General features: G+C 36.6%; 1 protein-coding gene across 1 annotated transcript in view; it reads right to left on the reverse strand.

The window, feature by feature from the left end:
• Window positions 1-550: 550 nt before the first annotated feature.
• The window catches only part of Agmo (alkylglycerol monooxygenase), a 356,358-nt gene continuing 341,142 nt past the window's right edge, over window positions 551-15,766 (reverse strand). Inside the window, exon 13 of the mRNA XM_004652846.2 lies at window positions 551-625. Within this exon, the coding sequence (XP_004652903.2) occupies window positions 551-625 (75 nt within the window). The remainder of the gene's footprint in view (window positions 626-15,766) is intronic.

Here is a 15,766-nt window from a genome sequence, read left to right on the forward strand (position 1 = left end):
AGAAAAGTAAATGTATGCTTTTCATTCTTTTTTGTTTTTCTTCCCATTACTCTCTCTTTTTTTTTTTTTTTTTTAATTTGAGAGCGACAGACACAGAGAGAAAGACAGATAGAGGGAGAGAGAGAGAATGGGCATGCCAGGGCTTCCAGCCTCTGTAAACGAACTCCAGACACATGCGCCCCCTTGTGCATCTGGCTAACGTGGGACCTGGGGAACCGAGCCTCGAACCGGAGTCCTTAGGCTTCACAGGCAAGCACTTAACCACTAAACCATCTCTCCAGCCCCCATTACTCTCTTATATTTACTGATATAGCTAATATCAGTAATGTGACATCAATGTGCTTGAAATTGCTTTTTACTTCTAGCAGAAAAAGTATAACTGATTTCAGTTTTAACAGAAAAAGAAATACGAAAAGCACCACTAAATAAGTACATTTATTAAGCTAAAGAAATATTCATATAGGCATCAGATAAAATAATTATATTTCCATACACAGTAATAATACATTATGGATAACTGATCTGAACAAGAGAACTGTGTACTCTTAGCTTATTTCCAAGAAGCAGAGGTGAGCTGTTTCATGCTTCTTACTCCCCAGAAAGCAATGCAAATGGAAAAGAAAATCTGAAAATAAAACACAAAGAAAATACATGAGTCAGTCAGTACTTTGGTTCAACCATGTTAAAAATATCTTTCTAGGAGAAAATGAACATTTTATACATTTAAATGATTGAAAGTAAATCTAGTAAGCTGTTCAATGGTAGAATTTGGCCTTAACACCTGCTAAGTGAAGATAAGAGAGAATATAACAATTTGTTTTTGAAGGAATTTTTTTTTCTTTTTGGTCATCCATTCACATATCTGGATCATTTCAAGTGATGGGGGTATACAAGTTAGATTGATACAAATAAATATTTCTTCTAGAATTTGTGGATATTGCATGTTGTATGTTCTATATGAAATGATCTCATAACTTATATTGTTTAAGGAGCCTTTGTAAAAGTAGGAATAAAGACATTGTTAAAGAATTATTTCACTCTGAAGCAATATAATTTAGTCTACTATGAATTTCATCCAACCTGAACGAAATTCAAAACACCATAGCTGATTTACATTCTCTATCTTTTGATCTTACTGAGTGTGAAAATATAGGTATAAAGTTCTCTTTTGAATTCAAAGCATAACTAAATCATGAAAACAGCCTCAACAAGGCATTCAGTTCCTTTCTTTGCTTCCAAGTAACATCAGTTACAATAGCTGATAAAAATCAGTACACAGCATTCTGGATATGTAAGAATTCTAACAAGAAGAATCACAGCCTGTTCTCAATAAGAATGAGATACACATTTTAAATGTTTATTATTATTATCAACAACATATTTTGTATGGATACTTAGCATAATCTAAATACTATGATCTTTTTAGGCATCTGTCTATGCACTGGTCATAGGCATTGCAACATCATGATTTTCTTTTTTTTTTTTTTTTTAAAGATTTTTATTTATTTGTTTGAGAAAGAAAGACAGAGAAAGAGGCAGATAGAGAGCGAAAGAGAGAATGGGCGCGCCAGGGCCTCCAGCCACTGCTAACAAACTCCAGATGTGTGCACCCCTTTATGCATCTGGCTAATGTGGGTCCTGGGGAATTGAGCCTCGAACCGGGGTCCTTAGGCTTCACAGGCAAACACTCAACAGCTACGCCATCTCTCCAGCCCAACATCAAGATTTTCTAAGTGAACTCATTAACTGAATCCCTCTTATGCTGTAATAATTATGCTGTGATGTTTTGATTCAGGTGCCCACCATATATTTAGGTGCGCTGAATGCTAGGTTCCCAGCTGATGGATATTTGGGAATTAATGCCTCCTGGAGGGAGTGCATTGTTGGGGGTGGGCTTATGGTTATTATAGCCAGTTTCCCCATGCCAGTGTTTGGCACACTCTCCTGTCGTTATTGTCCACCTTCTGTTGGCCAGGAGGTTATATCCACCCTTTGCTCATGCCATCCTTTTCCCTTGCCATCATGGAGCTTCCCCTCGAGCCTGGAAGCCAAAATAAATCTCTTTTACCCAGAAGCTGCTCTTGGTTGGGTGATTTCTACCAGCAATGTGAACTGGACTGCAACATATGCCAAAGCTAATAATTTAGCTACAGCTGAAAAATGTTCTTTTTAGGTGAGCAATTACTTATTGTGCAGCTCTCTCACGCTTTCTCTCCCCCACCCCCACTATCTATTTACATATGCATGTGTTAACTTTGGAAACTTCCTCTCCAAGCTATTGGTTCTCCCCAGGAAGATAATCACAATTCCTGGAAGATCTATTAAAACTGACAAAAGAGCCAGGCATGTCGGTGCACACCTTTAGTACCACCAGCAGCTGGCAGGCAGAGGTTGGAGGATCACCATGAGTTCAAGGTCACCCTGAGACTATATAGTGAATTCCAAGTCAGCCTGAGTTACAGGGAGACCCTACCTAGAAAAACCAAAAACTAAAAAACAAACAAACAAACGAAAAGGACAAAGGAAGAATTCTTACATAATAAGATGCAAGCATGGGAGTTTCTGTGATGAGGACCTTAATTACTTTAGAGTGTACCTTTGCTACCATGTCCTGGATTAAAAAAAAAAAAAAAAAAGGAACATCCAAAATGACAACAAAAACCCCAAAGAAGCCTGACAACCTGCGCTAGGGTAACGGAGACCAACACTGATGATATTCCAGACGTACGAAAGCAGAAATCTAGGAGTGCTGAGAGCTCAACACTAAAGTAGGCTTCAAGCACATCCACCATGCACATGGCTCAGGGAATTTGGTGGCAAAGAGGCTGAAAAGATTTTAAGACCACAGTGTGGGACGGAATATCCAGAGGCATTGTCCACACCGGCACCACCCTCCCCACAATGACTGACTACTGCTCTCACAACTCCTAACCCACAACTCCATGGTGAGTACCAGCCATCCCAGTGGAGACAGGGATGAGGGAAATGATGGTACCAACACATGATGTGGCCATATATAGTTTCTACTTAAAAGAAAAAAAAAAAAAAAGCTAAACACTGCTGCTTAGAATTATAACTGCACTGCAGTTCCATATGAACCTTATGGTTCTTTCTAGATCATAATCCATGATATTGGCCATAGATTTCCTCAAACTCATGCATTCTTTCATCCTGTAACACCCACAATATGGAACAAATATGAAAAGTAAAATCAGCACTTATATTGAAGCAGAAGGCAAGAAAAATATTAACATTTTGGAGTTGTCTCAGAAGTCAAATACAATATATTTAAAGACTGGTTTTCATTTTGTTTCTTTTGACTATAATTCAAGAGAGAGATGACCTAATGGGATTTCTTATGGTTGCCAGGTAAAACAACATCAAGATTAGGGGAGTATTTGTGAAAGCTCTTAGACTTATGGTGTGAGTCGCTTTCGACTCCGAAGATGGGTTAATGTTAATGGGGTAGCATCTCAAGGGGGCAGAGATGACAAGTCTGGAATATGGGTAAACAGTTTCTTTAGGATCCAGCGTATTTATCAAGCAAGTAATAGATACCCAGTGTTGTACATTGGGAATGGAATCTGAAACTTACCTGGAAATGAAAGTTGCTATTAGTTTTACATCTGAGGGGACTTGTAAGGATTATCTCACAGGAAACACAGAAGAGCATAATTTCAGTGAAATCTCAAACACTGCATATAATAATATGCATGTTTTAATTCCATTTTCTCCACTCTCCCAGGTATAGATGGACTCCTTCACACTTTGGGTACTTTCAGTCTATATTCCCAGTAGCTTAAAAAAAATTTCTGACCTAGGGCTGGAGAGATGGCTTTGACATTCACTAAATGCTTGCCTGTGAAGTCTGAGGACCCCGGTTCAAGGCTCAACTCTCCAGGACCCACATAAGCCAGATGCACAAAGTGGTACATGCATCTGGAGTTCCTTTGCAGTGGCTGGAAGCCACGTGTGCCCATTCTCTCTCTGTGTCTCTACTTCTTTCTTTCTAACTTATGACTTTCTTATCAATCCACCATAATTGGATTAATACTTTCCACCTTTGAAATGGTAAGTGCAGTTCTAGTTACTGCAGTCTTCATTCCCACAAAATCACAAGCAACCTTCTTTTTTTCTAATCACTTTAAATACCTCTAACTTTCTATCATACATGTAGTTTTGCATATTTTATTCTTTCTGTTCCTCCCTCTCAGACACCTATATCACAACCCTCCAAGAAAAGGAAAATTAGATGGAGCTCAGGGATGAGATCCTGATGCACAGAGGATCTATCTGATATAATTTTGGGTGTCTCTACCAGGATGTTCTCTAATTCCCATGATGAAGCTTGGAGGTTTTTATCTAGCTTGTAGACAAAGCAGCAGGAACTCAAAATGTGTATGATATACTAAGGAATTATAAAAGTAGCAACTCTACTACACAGAAAGATGTTTCACATTTGCAGGCTTTCCCAGAAACCCCACGGCAAAATCCAGGCATTCAGGTCAGTGGCCATGTGCTTCCCAGCCATAGTGAATCCATTCCTTCCTTTTCAATAGTTGTCACTGAGATTCTTGCTTCTTTGACTGAGTAACTTATGGGCTTCTATAATCTCTTCATAATTGATAATTTCAGGATAAAAGTTATAGTTTTGAAACATAATGAAATCCAGGTTTGTACAAAGTCATGATGGACATTATGTAAAGTGAATATAGCCTTTTATAAATATGGGTGGCCCCATCCTATTAGACTACAGAGTGAATTTCAGGTCAGCCTGGGCTAGAGAGATACCCTATCTCAAGAACCCCTCCCCCAAATAATTGAAGTAGAAGGAAACAGATTAGCTATTATATTTTTGCATATGTGTGTATGAAAAGACTACATTAATTTAAACATATATTAGTATTGAGATAGGTAATTAAATAATGGAATCAATATAACTATTTGATTATTTTATAAGCATTCCATTTAAAACTTTCACTTTTATAAACTCTTGAGTTTTGTATTAAGCTATTTTTTTATGTTTCTTTAGTGTGGGGAATAAATGTGTCCCTTTTGATAAGAGCTCACTAACATATTTTTTAGTCAAATTAAATGAAAACAATTCCAGCTTAAAAGTTGAGAAAGAATAAGTGGATGTCGTCACATTTTCAGCTATATTTTCTTCTGCAATATGCAGACATATTTCTGAATATGTACAAATTCAGTGCACACTCATTTCATCCTAGGTCTGGGCAAGCCTCATGATCTTCACAGCTGGATATAAAATATGAAACAGAGGAAGTTCATTCTTAATGTCAGGCCCTCCTTGCACTAACACATCATTAGTGACTCTTGTTTTCACGTGATTCCCTTCACTTCCCAGTGACTTCAACTCTGATGCCTGAACTTTGGCCTGTACAAATGCTTTCTACGTTTCCTCCACCTCATTCCAAAACACTCATCAATTGACAGGTGGCTAATCTGAGCAACTAGTCTATATGAAAACACCAGTGGAAACCAGTGTGCTATTCTGTTGTTCCTCCCACTTAGGTCTGTTTCAGTGTCCTCTTCAAAAATGGTTCATTATGAGCAAATCAGGCATCTAATTGTAAAGGAGGGAGAATCCTATCCGAAGAGGTATTTATATGAATATGGTGTGTTCTAAATTTGCAATCCCCCAAAACTCAAAACAAGCTAATAGATTAATTTTATAGTTATGCTTTCATCTGTCCTTCTTGTTGCAATGCAACTAGTTACTATGTTTATGAATAAATGACAGGACTGGATGATCAAAACCAACCAAACAAGAAGAAGAAGGAGGAGGAGGAGGAGGAGACAAGCATCACATTTGGACAGTGGGTAGTTTCAATTATAAGTAGCTATATCAAGATCCTGTTTTTTCAACCATATTAACTTTTAGATGAGTTTGCAAGTAAAATGAAAGCTTTGAAAGTATTGAGTTATTCACAGGAGAAAAAAATCTCTGAAATAGTTAAAATTTATTCTGTGTCTCAGATGCTTATTTTTCAGATATTAAAATTCAACTCACATTGTCATATATTGCATTTTATTTTGTGCACCCCTGAATCAATCATAGGTTGAATGAATAGGTTAGAGTTAAGTCATTATGTTTTTGGGCAAAGCCTTTTTTGTACTTTGCAGAGAAAGACTTTGGATTATTGAAATAGGAAATAATACTTTGGGTACATTATTGAATTAATCCCTTTTTAAAAATGGAATTTACCCAGTGGCATAAGTTTATAGGTAAACTTAGATTTCTATGATGATTTCCTAATGCTCTTTAGAAATAAACATTCTCATTCTTATCTCTGATATATGAGTCCTAACTAGAAGGCTATATTTCCAACTAAATTTTTTGCATCTGACCTCAACGAGGTTTATAAAGTACCAGTTAACTAGCAATTTTATAGAATTCCAAAAACCACAAGAACAAGTCTTTCTTTAATAGAAACACATTAAAAATGTCTTATTTGGAGGGTTGGGAAGATGAATCAGCAGTTAGAGGCACTTGCTTGCAAACCCTGCTGGCCTGAGTTCAATTCCCAAGCCACCCAAATTAAAGGGAAACAAATGTTGGTAGAAGCAACTGGCATTCTCTTTCAGCAGCAGGAAGCCCTGGTGTGCACATACATACATGATACATACACATCTACAAATTGAAGAAACAGTAATTGTTTGGAGGAACAATTAAAGTAATGTCTTGTTAAATATACTTTTAAACATAGTGCTTTGATTATTATAGAAATGACTCTTTAGTGATATACAGATGATAACTCAAAGATCAATCCGGAATTCCTACAAAGTATCACTACTTTCTATTAATACAAAAAAATAACAAATATAAACAGAACTGGAATAGAAATTGGTATAATTATGCTGAAGATCCTTTTGAAATAAAAAGTTCAGAAAGATGCAAGGTAGGGCTAGATTGTTTCTCTAATCTTTTGCATGAACTTTTTTTGACAATTTCCTATTCAAAAGAAATGAATTATTGTTTCTCCTCTGAGTGTATTTTATCAGTAAGCAGAATATTGAGTCACATATAGATGAAAGCAAATAATTGTCTAAAGAAATAATTTCCAGGGACTGACTCTACTACTGGTAAGTCTGGTTTTCTGTTTTTTTTTTTTTTTAATTTTTATTTATTTATTTATTTGAGAGTGACAGACACAGAGAGAAGGACAGATAGAGGGAGAGAGAGAGAATGGGCGCGCCAGGGCTTCCAGCCTCTGCAAACGAACTCCAGACGCGTGCGCCCCCTTGTGCATCTGGCTAACGTGGGACCTGGGGAACTGAGCCTCGAACCGGGGTCCTTAGGCTTCAGAGGCAAGCGTTTAACTGCTAAGCCATCTCTCCAGCCCTGGTTTTCTGTTTTTATATTTATTCATGTGTCATTTAAAAGAAAACACAGCTATATTTAGAATGAGGTTTTAGGATTTATTACTACCTAAGTGTTAAATGAAACACTTTTATCCACCATTTAAGTATATGTTGAAGTTTTCAACTAAGGAAAAACAATTTTTACAAAGCTTATATGGCCAAGCATGGTGTCACATGTCTTTAATCCCGGTATTTGGAATGCAGAGGTAAGAATACTGTTGTGAGTTAGAGGTCAGTTTAGAACTATAGAGTGAGTTTCAGGTCTTCCTGGGCTAGAGTTAGAAACTAACTAGATATACTAAATAAATAAATAAAAAGTTTATATGAAGGATCATGTGGTAAATGTGTATTGTTTGAAAGAATATATTTCAGTCATTCAGTATCAACTGACATTGGTTTTCAAATAAGAAATTATAGCCCATGACAAAATTTAAGTAAAACTCTAAGTAAATTTTAAAGCAATGTTGTAAAAGCTTTTAGCTGACTTCTGCAGTGATGCATCATTTTACTATTTTATTACTCAGTAGGGACAAATGATACTTAGTCAAAAAGTACTGGTTTAATTCGTAGCAAATGACATATCACTCATTCCAACCACATCTTCAGTTCCCCAGAGCTGATCCTATTTTCTTTTATACAATAATTTATTCACTTTTAAAAGGATAAACTGTCCAAGAACACAGTGTACCCTTTATTTACAGTATTCCCAAAGTAGCCTGTGGTCCATTCAGGCAAATTTGAGCTATCACCGGAACACTTGGGAATGGTAATTATTAGTGACAAGATGAGAGATAATACAGAGGGCTCTGAAGCCTACCTCCAGTTAAGAGAATATATTTGAAGACAGTTGGCCTGAATTAGCTACCGTGCATGTAAACCCATCTGGTTGAAATTGTGTAAACCATAATTAGCATAAACTGAAAATACACACTACATTTCTCAAAAACAGCTGTGGGTTTTTTTCATCTTTGAATTCTAAGTTATAGTCAAGTGTTGTTATTGATACTCAACTTTTAAAAATGTCAGTATTGCCTACCTTTCTTTTAAGAATGTGGTTACCTAGTCATAGGATTTTTTATAAAAGACTTTCATTAATTATTGGATAAACAATTGCACTTCTTCCATAGAGACTGTTTTTCTGCAAAATTGTCTAAACATTTTGAGGTGCATGCTCTTAATTTCCAGGCTTACCTTTATTTTTCTGCTGAGTTTTGATACTTAAAGTTGTAGTTTGAAATTTAAAGAGATCTTAGGGAATATGCTAAACATTGTGTTTGGGAATATATTAGGAATGATAGTGTGTTTTACAGAATATTTATACCAGCAACCTTCCTGTCCTTATCTAAGAACCACATTATTTTCCTTTTATGTCTATGAGAAACAGAAAAAGCAAGGCAATGAATGCCTTTTAAGGATGGTCTGTTTCAGCATTTAAAAAGTTGGGACTAAAAGCAGAGTACAAAAAGTAAATTAAATAATGAGGCAGTTGATGTAGATTACCTGGCTTTATGTATTATCATTACTGATGGGCAAAACATTTGAAATCTAAAAAATGACCAGGTGCCCTAAAACAAAATGAACTATGACTGAACTATTTTTCTTGAAGTACATTTCAGTGATGTAAAAAATATATTCAAATTTCATTCTATTTTTAATGATGACAGGTATCAAACTCAGGATCTGATACATACTAGGAAGTGTTCTACCACTGAGCTAACCACACAGATATTTTTATATATTCCCTTATTTCTGCTGAAAAGGTTTGTTTTATAACTACACATCAATTGTATTTAATTTTCATTTGTGTCCCTGTTATCAGTACAAAATTATTTGCCTTAGATCTGGTTGGTTTTGAAATTGAGGATTTATGAAGAAAAGTTGCTATAGTAATCATCCTATTTAACTGTCCTGAGAGAGTGATCTCTAATGAGAAGAAACACTGCATGCAATCTAAAATAAAAGAACTATATTTTTCTAACTCTGTAAGTTCTGACCACTGAAATTCTAAAATCAGTGCTCGGTTTCAAACAATCACTCCCAATCTTCTACTAGAATGTCATTTGTGTAATTAACAAGTGGCATCCAGTCCTTACTTCAATAATCTCCCCACAGCACACTGAGTTCAGGGCATTCAAGACCAAAAGCCAAAGCTAGCATTTCTCTGATAGAAACCAAGCTTCTCCTCCCAATAAAAAATTTCAAGATTTATTGTATAAAACAAATCTGGAAAGGCATGTGTTTACAAACACAGAATAACATTCCACACTGCTCATTCAGGATATTTACAGTGACATCAAAAATTTCATTGTATTTTTCTACAACTTAGGAAATTAAAAAAAAAAATTCTCACGAAAATGAGTTCATGTTGTAAGGGAAAGATGCCATGTTTACAGAAATAATACTGATGTCTGGTTTTAAAAACAAGACAGTCTATCTTGGAGAGATATGTTTTGAAAAGCATCTTTCCTATTGTTTTTACTTGTGTCAAAGGGATAATTAGAGCCTCAGTAAAGGGGACCCTCCAGAGTAGGCCGCAGGAAGGCCAGCAGCCCACACATGGCTTCCAGCTTGGGGATGGCTCAGCTCTGTTCTACCAGAGATGGGACTGCCCACGTGCTTCCTCACAGACTCCTCAGTCATAAACTGCATCCGACTAGACCAGTTATGCCAGAACTGGTCTCACGGGTATAGAGAGAGAGCCTTGGCTGACGGCAAACAACGACTGCTTCCTATGGAAGCCACAGCTGCTTTCCTTAGAGACGCCCCAGATGCCTGAATTTTTCCTGACTTTCCATTTTTGACTACCTGTTCTGGCAGCACTTCCAAAACTGTGAGAAGCGAGAGGCAGGCATCCAGCTGTTTTCAATCAGCTTTGGCAACTTAGGTACTGATTATCCAAGCACGGCAGACATCCAAAGAGTGCATTTTCCAGCTCTTCTGCTGTAAAATCAATGTGAGCCTGTAATAACACCCCACCTCAGTTCTAAGTAATTATGATAATGGATATAATACATTAATTATGAAGGTAAAAATTATTAAAGAAAACAGGATACCAGAAACTTCTGGGAAATTGTGTGAGTTATGCAAAGTATGAGAAAGCTGTGGAATCTGTACCTTTGAGGGGTGAGGAGTGTGAGTATGTTTGAGTATGTTATATAGCAAACAACCGAATGCAATTGACTATATATATATATATATATATATATATATATATATATATATATATATATACACATGTATGTGTACATATAAATGTATGTGTATGTATTTGAGAGATGGAGTGGAGAGAGATGAAATGTGTGTATCAGGGCCTCTTGCCACTGCAAACAAACTCCAGACACATGTACCACTTTGTGCATCTGCCTTTATTGGATACTGGGAAATCAGACTAGGACTTGCAGCCTGAAGGCTTGGAAAGCAACTATCTTTAACTGCTGAGCCATCTCACTAGATCATAGATAGATACATACATGATAGATAGATAGATAGATAGATAGATAGATAGATAGATAGATAGATATAGATAGGTATAGATAGACACAGATAGATGATAGATGGATGGATGGTTAGATGATACTTGATAGATAGATAGATATAGATATATAGGTATAAATAGATGATAGATGGATAGATAGTTAGATGATAGATAGATAGATATAGAGAGGTATAAATAGATGATAGATGGATAGATAGATAGTTAGATGATAGATAGATAGATATAGATAGGTATAAATAGATGATAGATGGATAGATAGTTAGATTATAGATAGATATATAAATAGATAGATAGATAGATAGATAGATAGATAGATAGATAGATAGATGTTGTAAGACCAAAATGCACACTTTAGATCATTTTCCAGGGGAATCATCAGCCACATAATGGAATGTTTTGATCAAACATCTTACAATAAATACACAGCTTTTAGTGCAAGTATTGCTGGACATAATCTTTGAGAAATGTAAAAGAAATGCAGTAGACTAAGTTGAGACAATTCTGAGCAATAAAGGAAAATTTCTTGGATTAGGCAAACAAGGATAGAGATTTTTTTAAAAAAAGAGACCCATAATGAATAACATAATGCAGGAAAACAGGTAAAAAAAAAAATACCATGGAGGAGGAATTGTCCCATTCATTTACTGTTTTGTAAACAACAGACCACATGATAATCAGAATTCTTGAAAGACTATTAAGCATGAGTTTATAACCACTGAAAAACAACCCAATGCTTTAATGTCACAACTGACAAAGTATTAAAACTTTCAAGATCCATTAAAGATTTACATTATTATATCAAATCATTAATTATTCAGAGATAAATATGGAGGCACAAAAATTTATGTGGGCTCTGTCCCTGTTATTATGTATGCAGGTATTGTTACTTCTCACTCTTCTGTTCTGTTACAGGGGTTTTCCTACTTCATTGGCACTTATCTGGGGAGCACTGTGGTCTGTGAACTGATGGAGTATAGATGTACATAAATTCTATGGCAATTATTGCTAGAATTTAGTGGATATTTGCATGTTTTATGTTAAGCATTTGGTAGAATTATCTTGACAATGCTGCCAGTAAGTACAAAGGAAAATACTTTATTAAAATTAGGTCAATGCAGGGGTGTTTTTCCATTTTTAACTGATATAACTTATTTGCAAAATGAATCCTATCTGCCTTAGCTACTTTATTGGCTCATCTTTACTTAGCCCATGAAGTGCTTCTTTTTGGGGGTGGTGGTGGTGGATAGGGTTTCAGTCTAAATTCACTATGAAGTCTTGGGGTGGCCTCATAGTAGTGGAGATCCCCCTACTTCTCCCTCCCAAATCCTGGGATTAAAGGCACATACCATCATGCCCGGCATCCACAGAATGTTTCTTAAAGTAAGCATAATTCATCGCCTTGAGTCACAGTGTGGACACAAAGAAATAGATTTTAATTACAATTTTTCTTTGAGTAAGTTATTTACTCCTATGGTACCTCCTTGTTTTGGTAAAGAGGACGAATTAAAACACACATATAAGTTTCAATATGTATTTATTTTATCTCAGTGGATTCTTTCACCCATCACATTTTGAAAACCACAATTAAGAAGTACAGACAAGGGTTGGAGAGATGGCTTAGCGGTTAAGCACTCACCTGTGAAGCCTAAGAACCCCGGTTCGAGGCTCAGTTCCCCAGGTCCCACTTTAGCCAGATGCACAAGGGGGCGCACGCGTCTGGAGTTCGTTTGCAGAGGCTAGAAGCCCTGGTGCGCCCATTCTCTCTCTCTCTCCCTCTATCTGTCTTTCTCTCTGTCTCTGTCGCTCTCAAATAAATAAATAAAATATTTTTAAAAAAAAAGAAGTACAGACAACTCTTCAAAGATCCAGCATTTGGTGTTCTGGAAAACCATGGTTGAAAGCTCCCTCCCCCCCCCCCCACAAAGCTGGGCCCTTGTTCTTTCTGTCACAAAAAGGATGCATTTTCTTTCTCAGTAAATGAAAATATTAAATTGCCCAACACTGTATTATAATGTTAGGAAGTTTTTAGGATCACTATCTGAAATAATTAAATTTTTAATGAAAATAATATAGCAGAAATATTTCTCATCATAGTTACTCACACAAGGTAACTACATTCATCTAGAAATGGAAAATGGGTGATTGGGAGATTGCTTAGTAGTTAAAACCTATTACTTGCAAATTCTCAAGTACATACCAAAAGCAAGAAGCAAAGTGGCACACGTGTCTGTAATTCCAACATGTCTACTTAAATATGAGGCAGACCCAGAGAAATGTGGGTCAAATGTATCAGAAAGGGGAGACCCTATTGCAAGCAAGAGGGAAGAAGAAGATAAATATCCTGGGGTTAGCCTCAGATCTCTGTGTTTGTGTGTACCCATACACACACGTACACAAGCGCATTCCATACATAACCAACACACACATTTAAAAAAATATGTGGAAATTGTCACTTAGAAAAGTCTCATCCACAGATTTGGAGAATGTGCAGAAAATGAAAAAGAAATAAGAAATAAAGAAAAAGAAAGGAAGGAAGAGGGAGAAGGTGGAAGGATGAAAGCAGAAAGAAGAAAGATTTCTCAATTTTTTCTTGGTCACAGCTGGCCTCTGGCCATCTGTTTTCTGAAATTTCACAAAGTTAAGGCATACTAGGTTCATCTTTGACAAATATACTAGTAGACATTGCCAAAAAATGGAAGACAGAGAATAAGCAACTGCAGCTGACTCTCACAAAAACTGAAGAAGTACCTTCTGCAGTAAGAACAGTGACAGTAAATGTAGTGGCTACTGCTAAAAGGTTAGATCTACAATGTCAATTTCATCAGAAGGAGAGAGGAGAGAGAGAAGAAAAATAGGTTTTCTTAGCAACCTTAAGAGCTTTAACTTGAGAGTCAACAGATATGAGATATGGCTCATGCGAACAAACTTCATTGTGATTCACCTTTGAGAAGCAGTATTTTCTTTTTAAGAAACCTCTTTAAACTTATTTTATTTAGTTTAGAGAGATAAAGACAGAGTGAGTAAGTGAAAGAGAGAGAGAAAGAGAGAGAGAGAGAGAGAGAGGGAGGGAGGGAATGGGCACACCAGGGCCTTTAGCAGCTACAAATGAATTCCAGACGAATGTGCCACCTTATGTGTGTGGTTTACATGGGTCCTGGGGAATCAGATCTAGGTCCTTTGGCTTTGTAGGCAAGTGCCTTAACCTCTAAGCCATCTTTCCAGCCCCATATTTACTTTTGAGTATGTCTTATTCCTTCCCTGTGGCTCGCTCTCTTTATGAAAAATTTGCATCTATGCTCTTGTAGGTGGTTTCCTTTTTTTATTGAACATTTTTCTTAGAATCTTTAATAAATTCTCCATTCTAATTCCTAATGCCTGCTAGTCTGAAGTTCTTTACAGGGTCGAAGCCACAAATCATGGGTTTGCCTGAGTGGAAGTTCCTAAAATATCATGGAAATTCTTCATACTTCTGAGAGTGACACTGTGCAGCTATATCTCTGTTTTCTTTCCATGACAATTCTGTAGCATATTTAATGTATATAATAGCTTTTGTTAGACTAAGTAAGTCAGTGCAACTAATTGTCAGTTTCTGAGAGTGGCTTAAATGCATAATTTTGTCCTCTCACTCATCTTCATGGGCAGAAGGATATGTAGTTTGGTTTGTTTGACATAAATTTTTGTCTGAAAATGGTGTTGTAACTGCCTATAGCTCTTGATGTCTGTTTCTGTTTCTTACAGCATCTGTGTCATCACTGCTTGCAGTGCAAAGCTTCACTTAAGATGATCAAATGAATAAATTCTGTACTAACTAATGTGATCGCTCAAGGTTTGCTATTGTGAACAGTTAGCCACTTTTACATTTCACTACTCTTTTCCTTTACCTCACTTATGAACCCCGGGAACAAAGCAGCTCTTCACAGTGTATTTACCTCAGAGATTCTACTTGTTGGGAAACAAAAAATCCTTGAGAAACTTCACAGCACTCTGCTTAAGGAGACTGTTAGAACTCTTGACAATCTCACAGGGATGAGTATTGATGGATTCGCATTATGATGGAGTCATGGCCCAAATTTCTCAATGCTCAAGTCAGAAAATATAATACATATTCAGAAATGTTCTTTGTCTTTCTTTCTTTTCCCTGTCTTGTTTCTTCCCTCTAGTGATGTGGGCTACAAGTTCCCATATGACCTGAGGACTCCTTGCTGCTTGCGTTGCCGACCCGAACTCTCCCACATGCGTTTGGCAGCCAGGTCAGTCAGAATGATATTAGTATATTTAATTTTCAAAACACATACAGTTGGAGCAGATGTGTTTTATAGGGATTGCAAAATGAAGTTCGGGAATAAGGAGGCCTGGGTAATGTTTGAGTACTAGATGGATGGAGATTGCGGTATGAAAGTAATTCCTGCTGATAATCATAACTCGTCTCTGTGAAAAACAGTTTATAATATTTGTGTATAGCACTATGGAGAATATCAAAGCTATCCAGATTTGAAACAGTGCAGCAGGAGCTCCAGAACCTTACGTAAATTAACCCCACAACATGGAACACATTAGCTTGAGGGTTTTAGGAATTTGGAGCTCAGAATGCCTAGATGTGGGTTTAATTGAAACACAGTATTATGACAATCTGTTGTCCTTCCAAGACACACGTTTTTAAGGTACATCAAATGTATAATTGGGCACTGACATATTACATCATGATGATGTATTTTATACAAGCCCTATCTGCTTTTAGGATATTTATTTCAGTGAATACCACAAGGATGCTCACAGATTCCTTCTTAGAGTCCAGCCATCGAAATAAATGAGCAGGATGCCAAGGTGAGCCAGGAAGCTCTCTGATGGAACTGGTTCTCAAAGAACCATACATATACAAATCACTTG

Source organism: Jaculus jaculus, chromosome 16 (genome assembly GCF_020740685.1).
Source record: "Jaculus jaculus isolate mJacJac1 chromosome 16, mJacJac1.mat.Y.cur, whole genome shotgun sequence".
Classification (NCBI taxonomy): Eukaryota; Metazoa; Chordata; class Mammalia; order Rodentia; family Dipodidae; genus Jaculus; species Jaculus jaculus.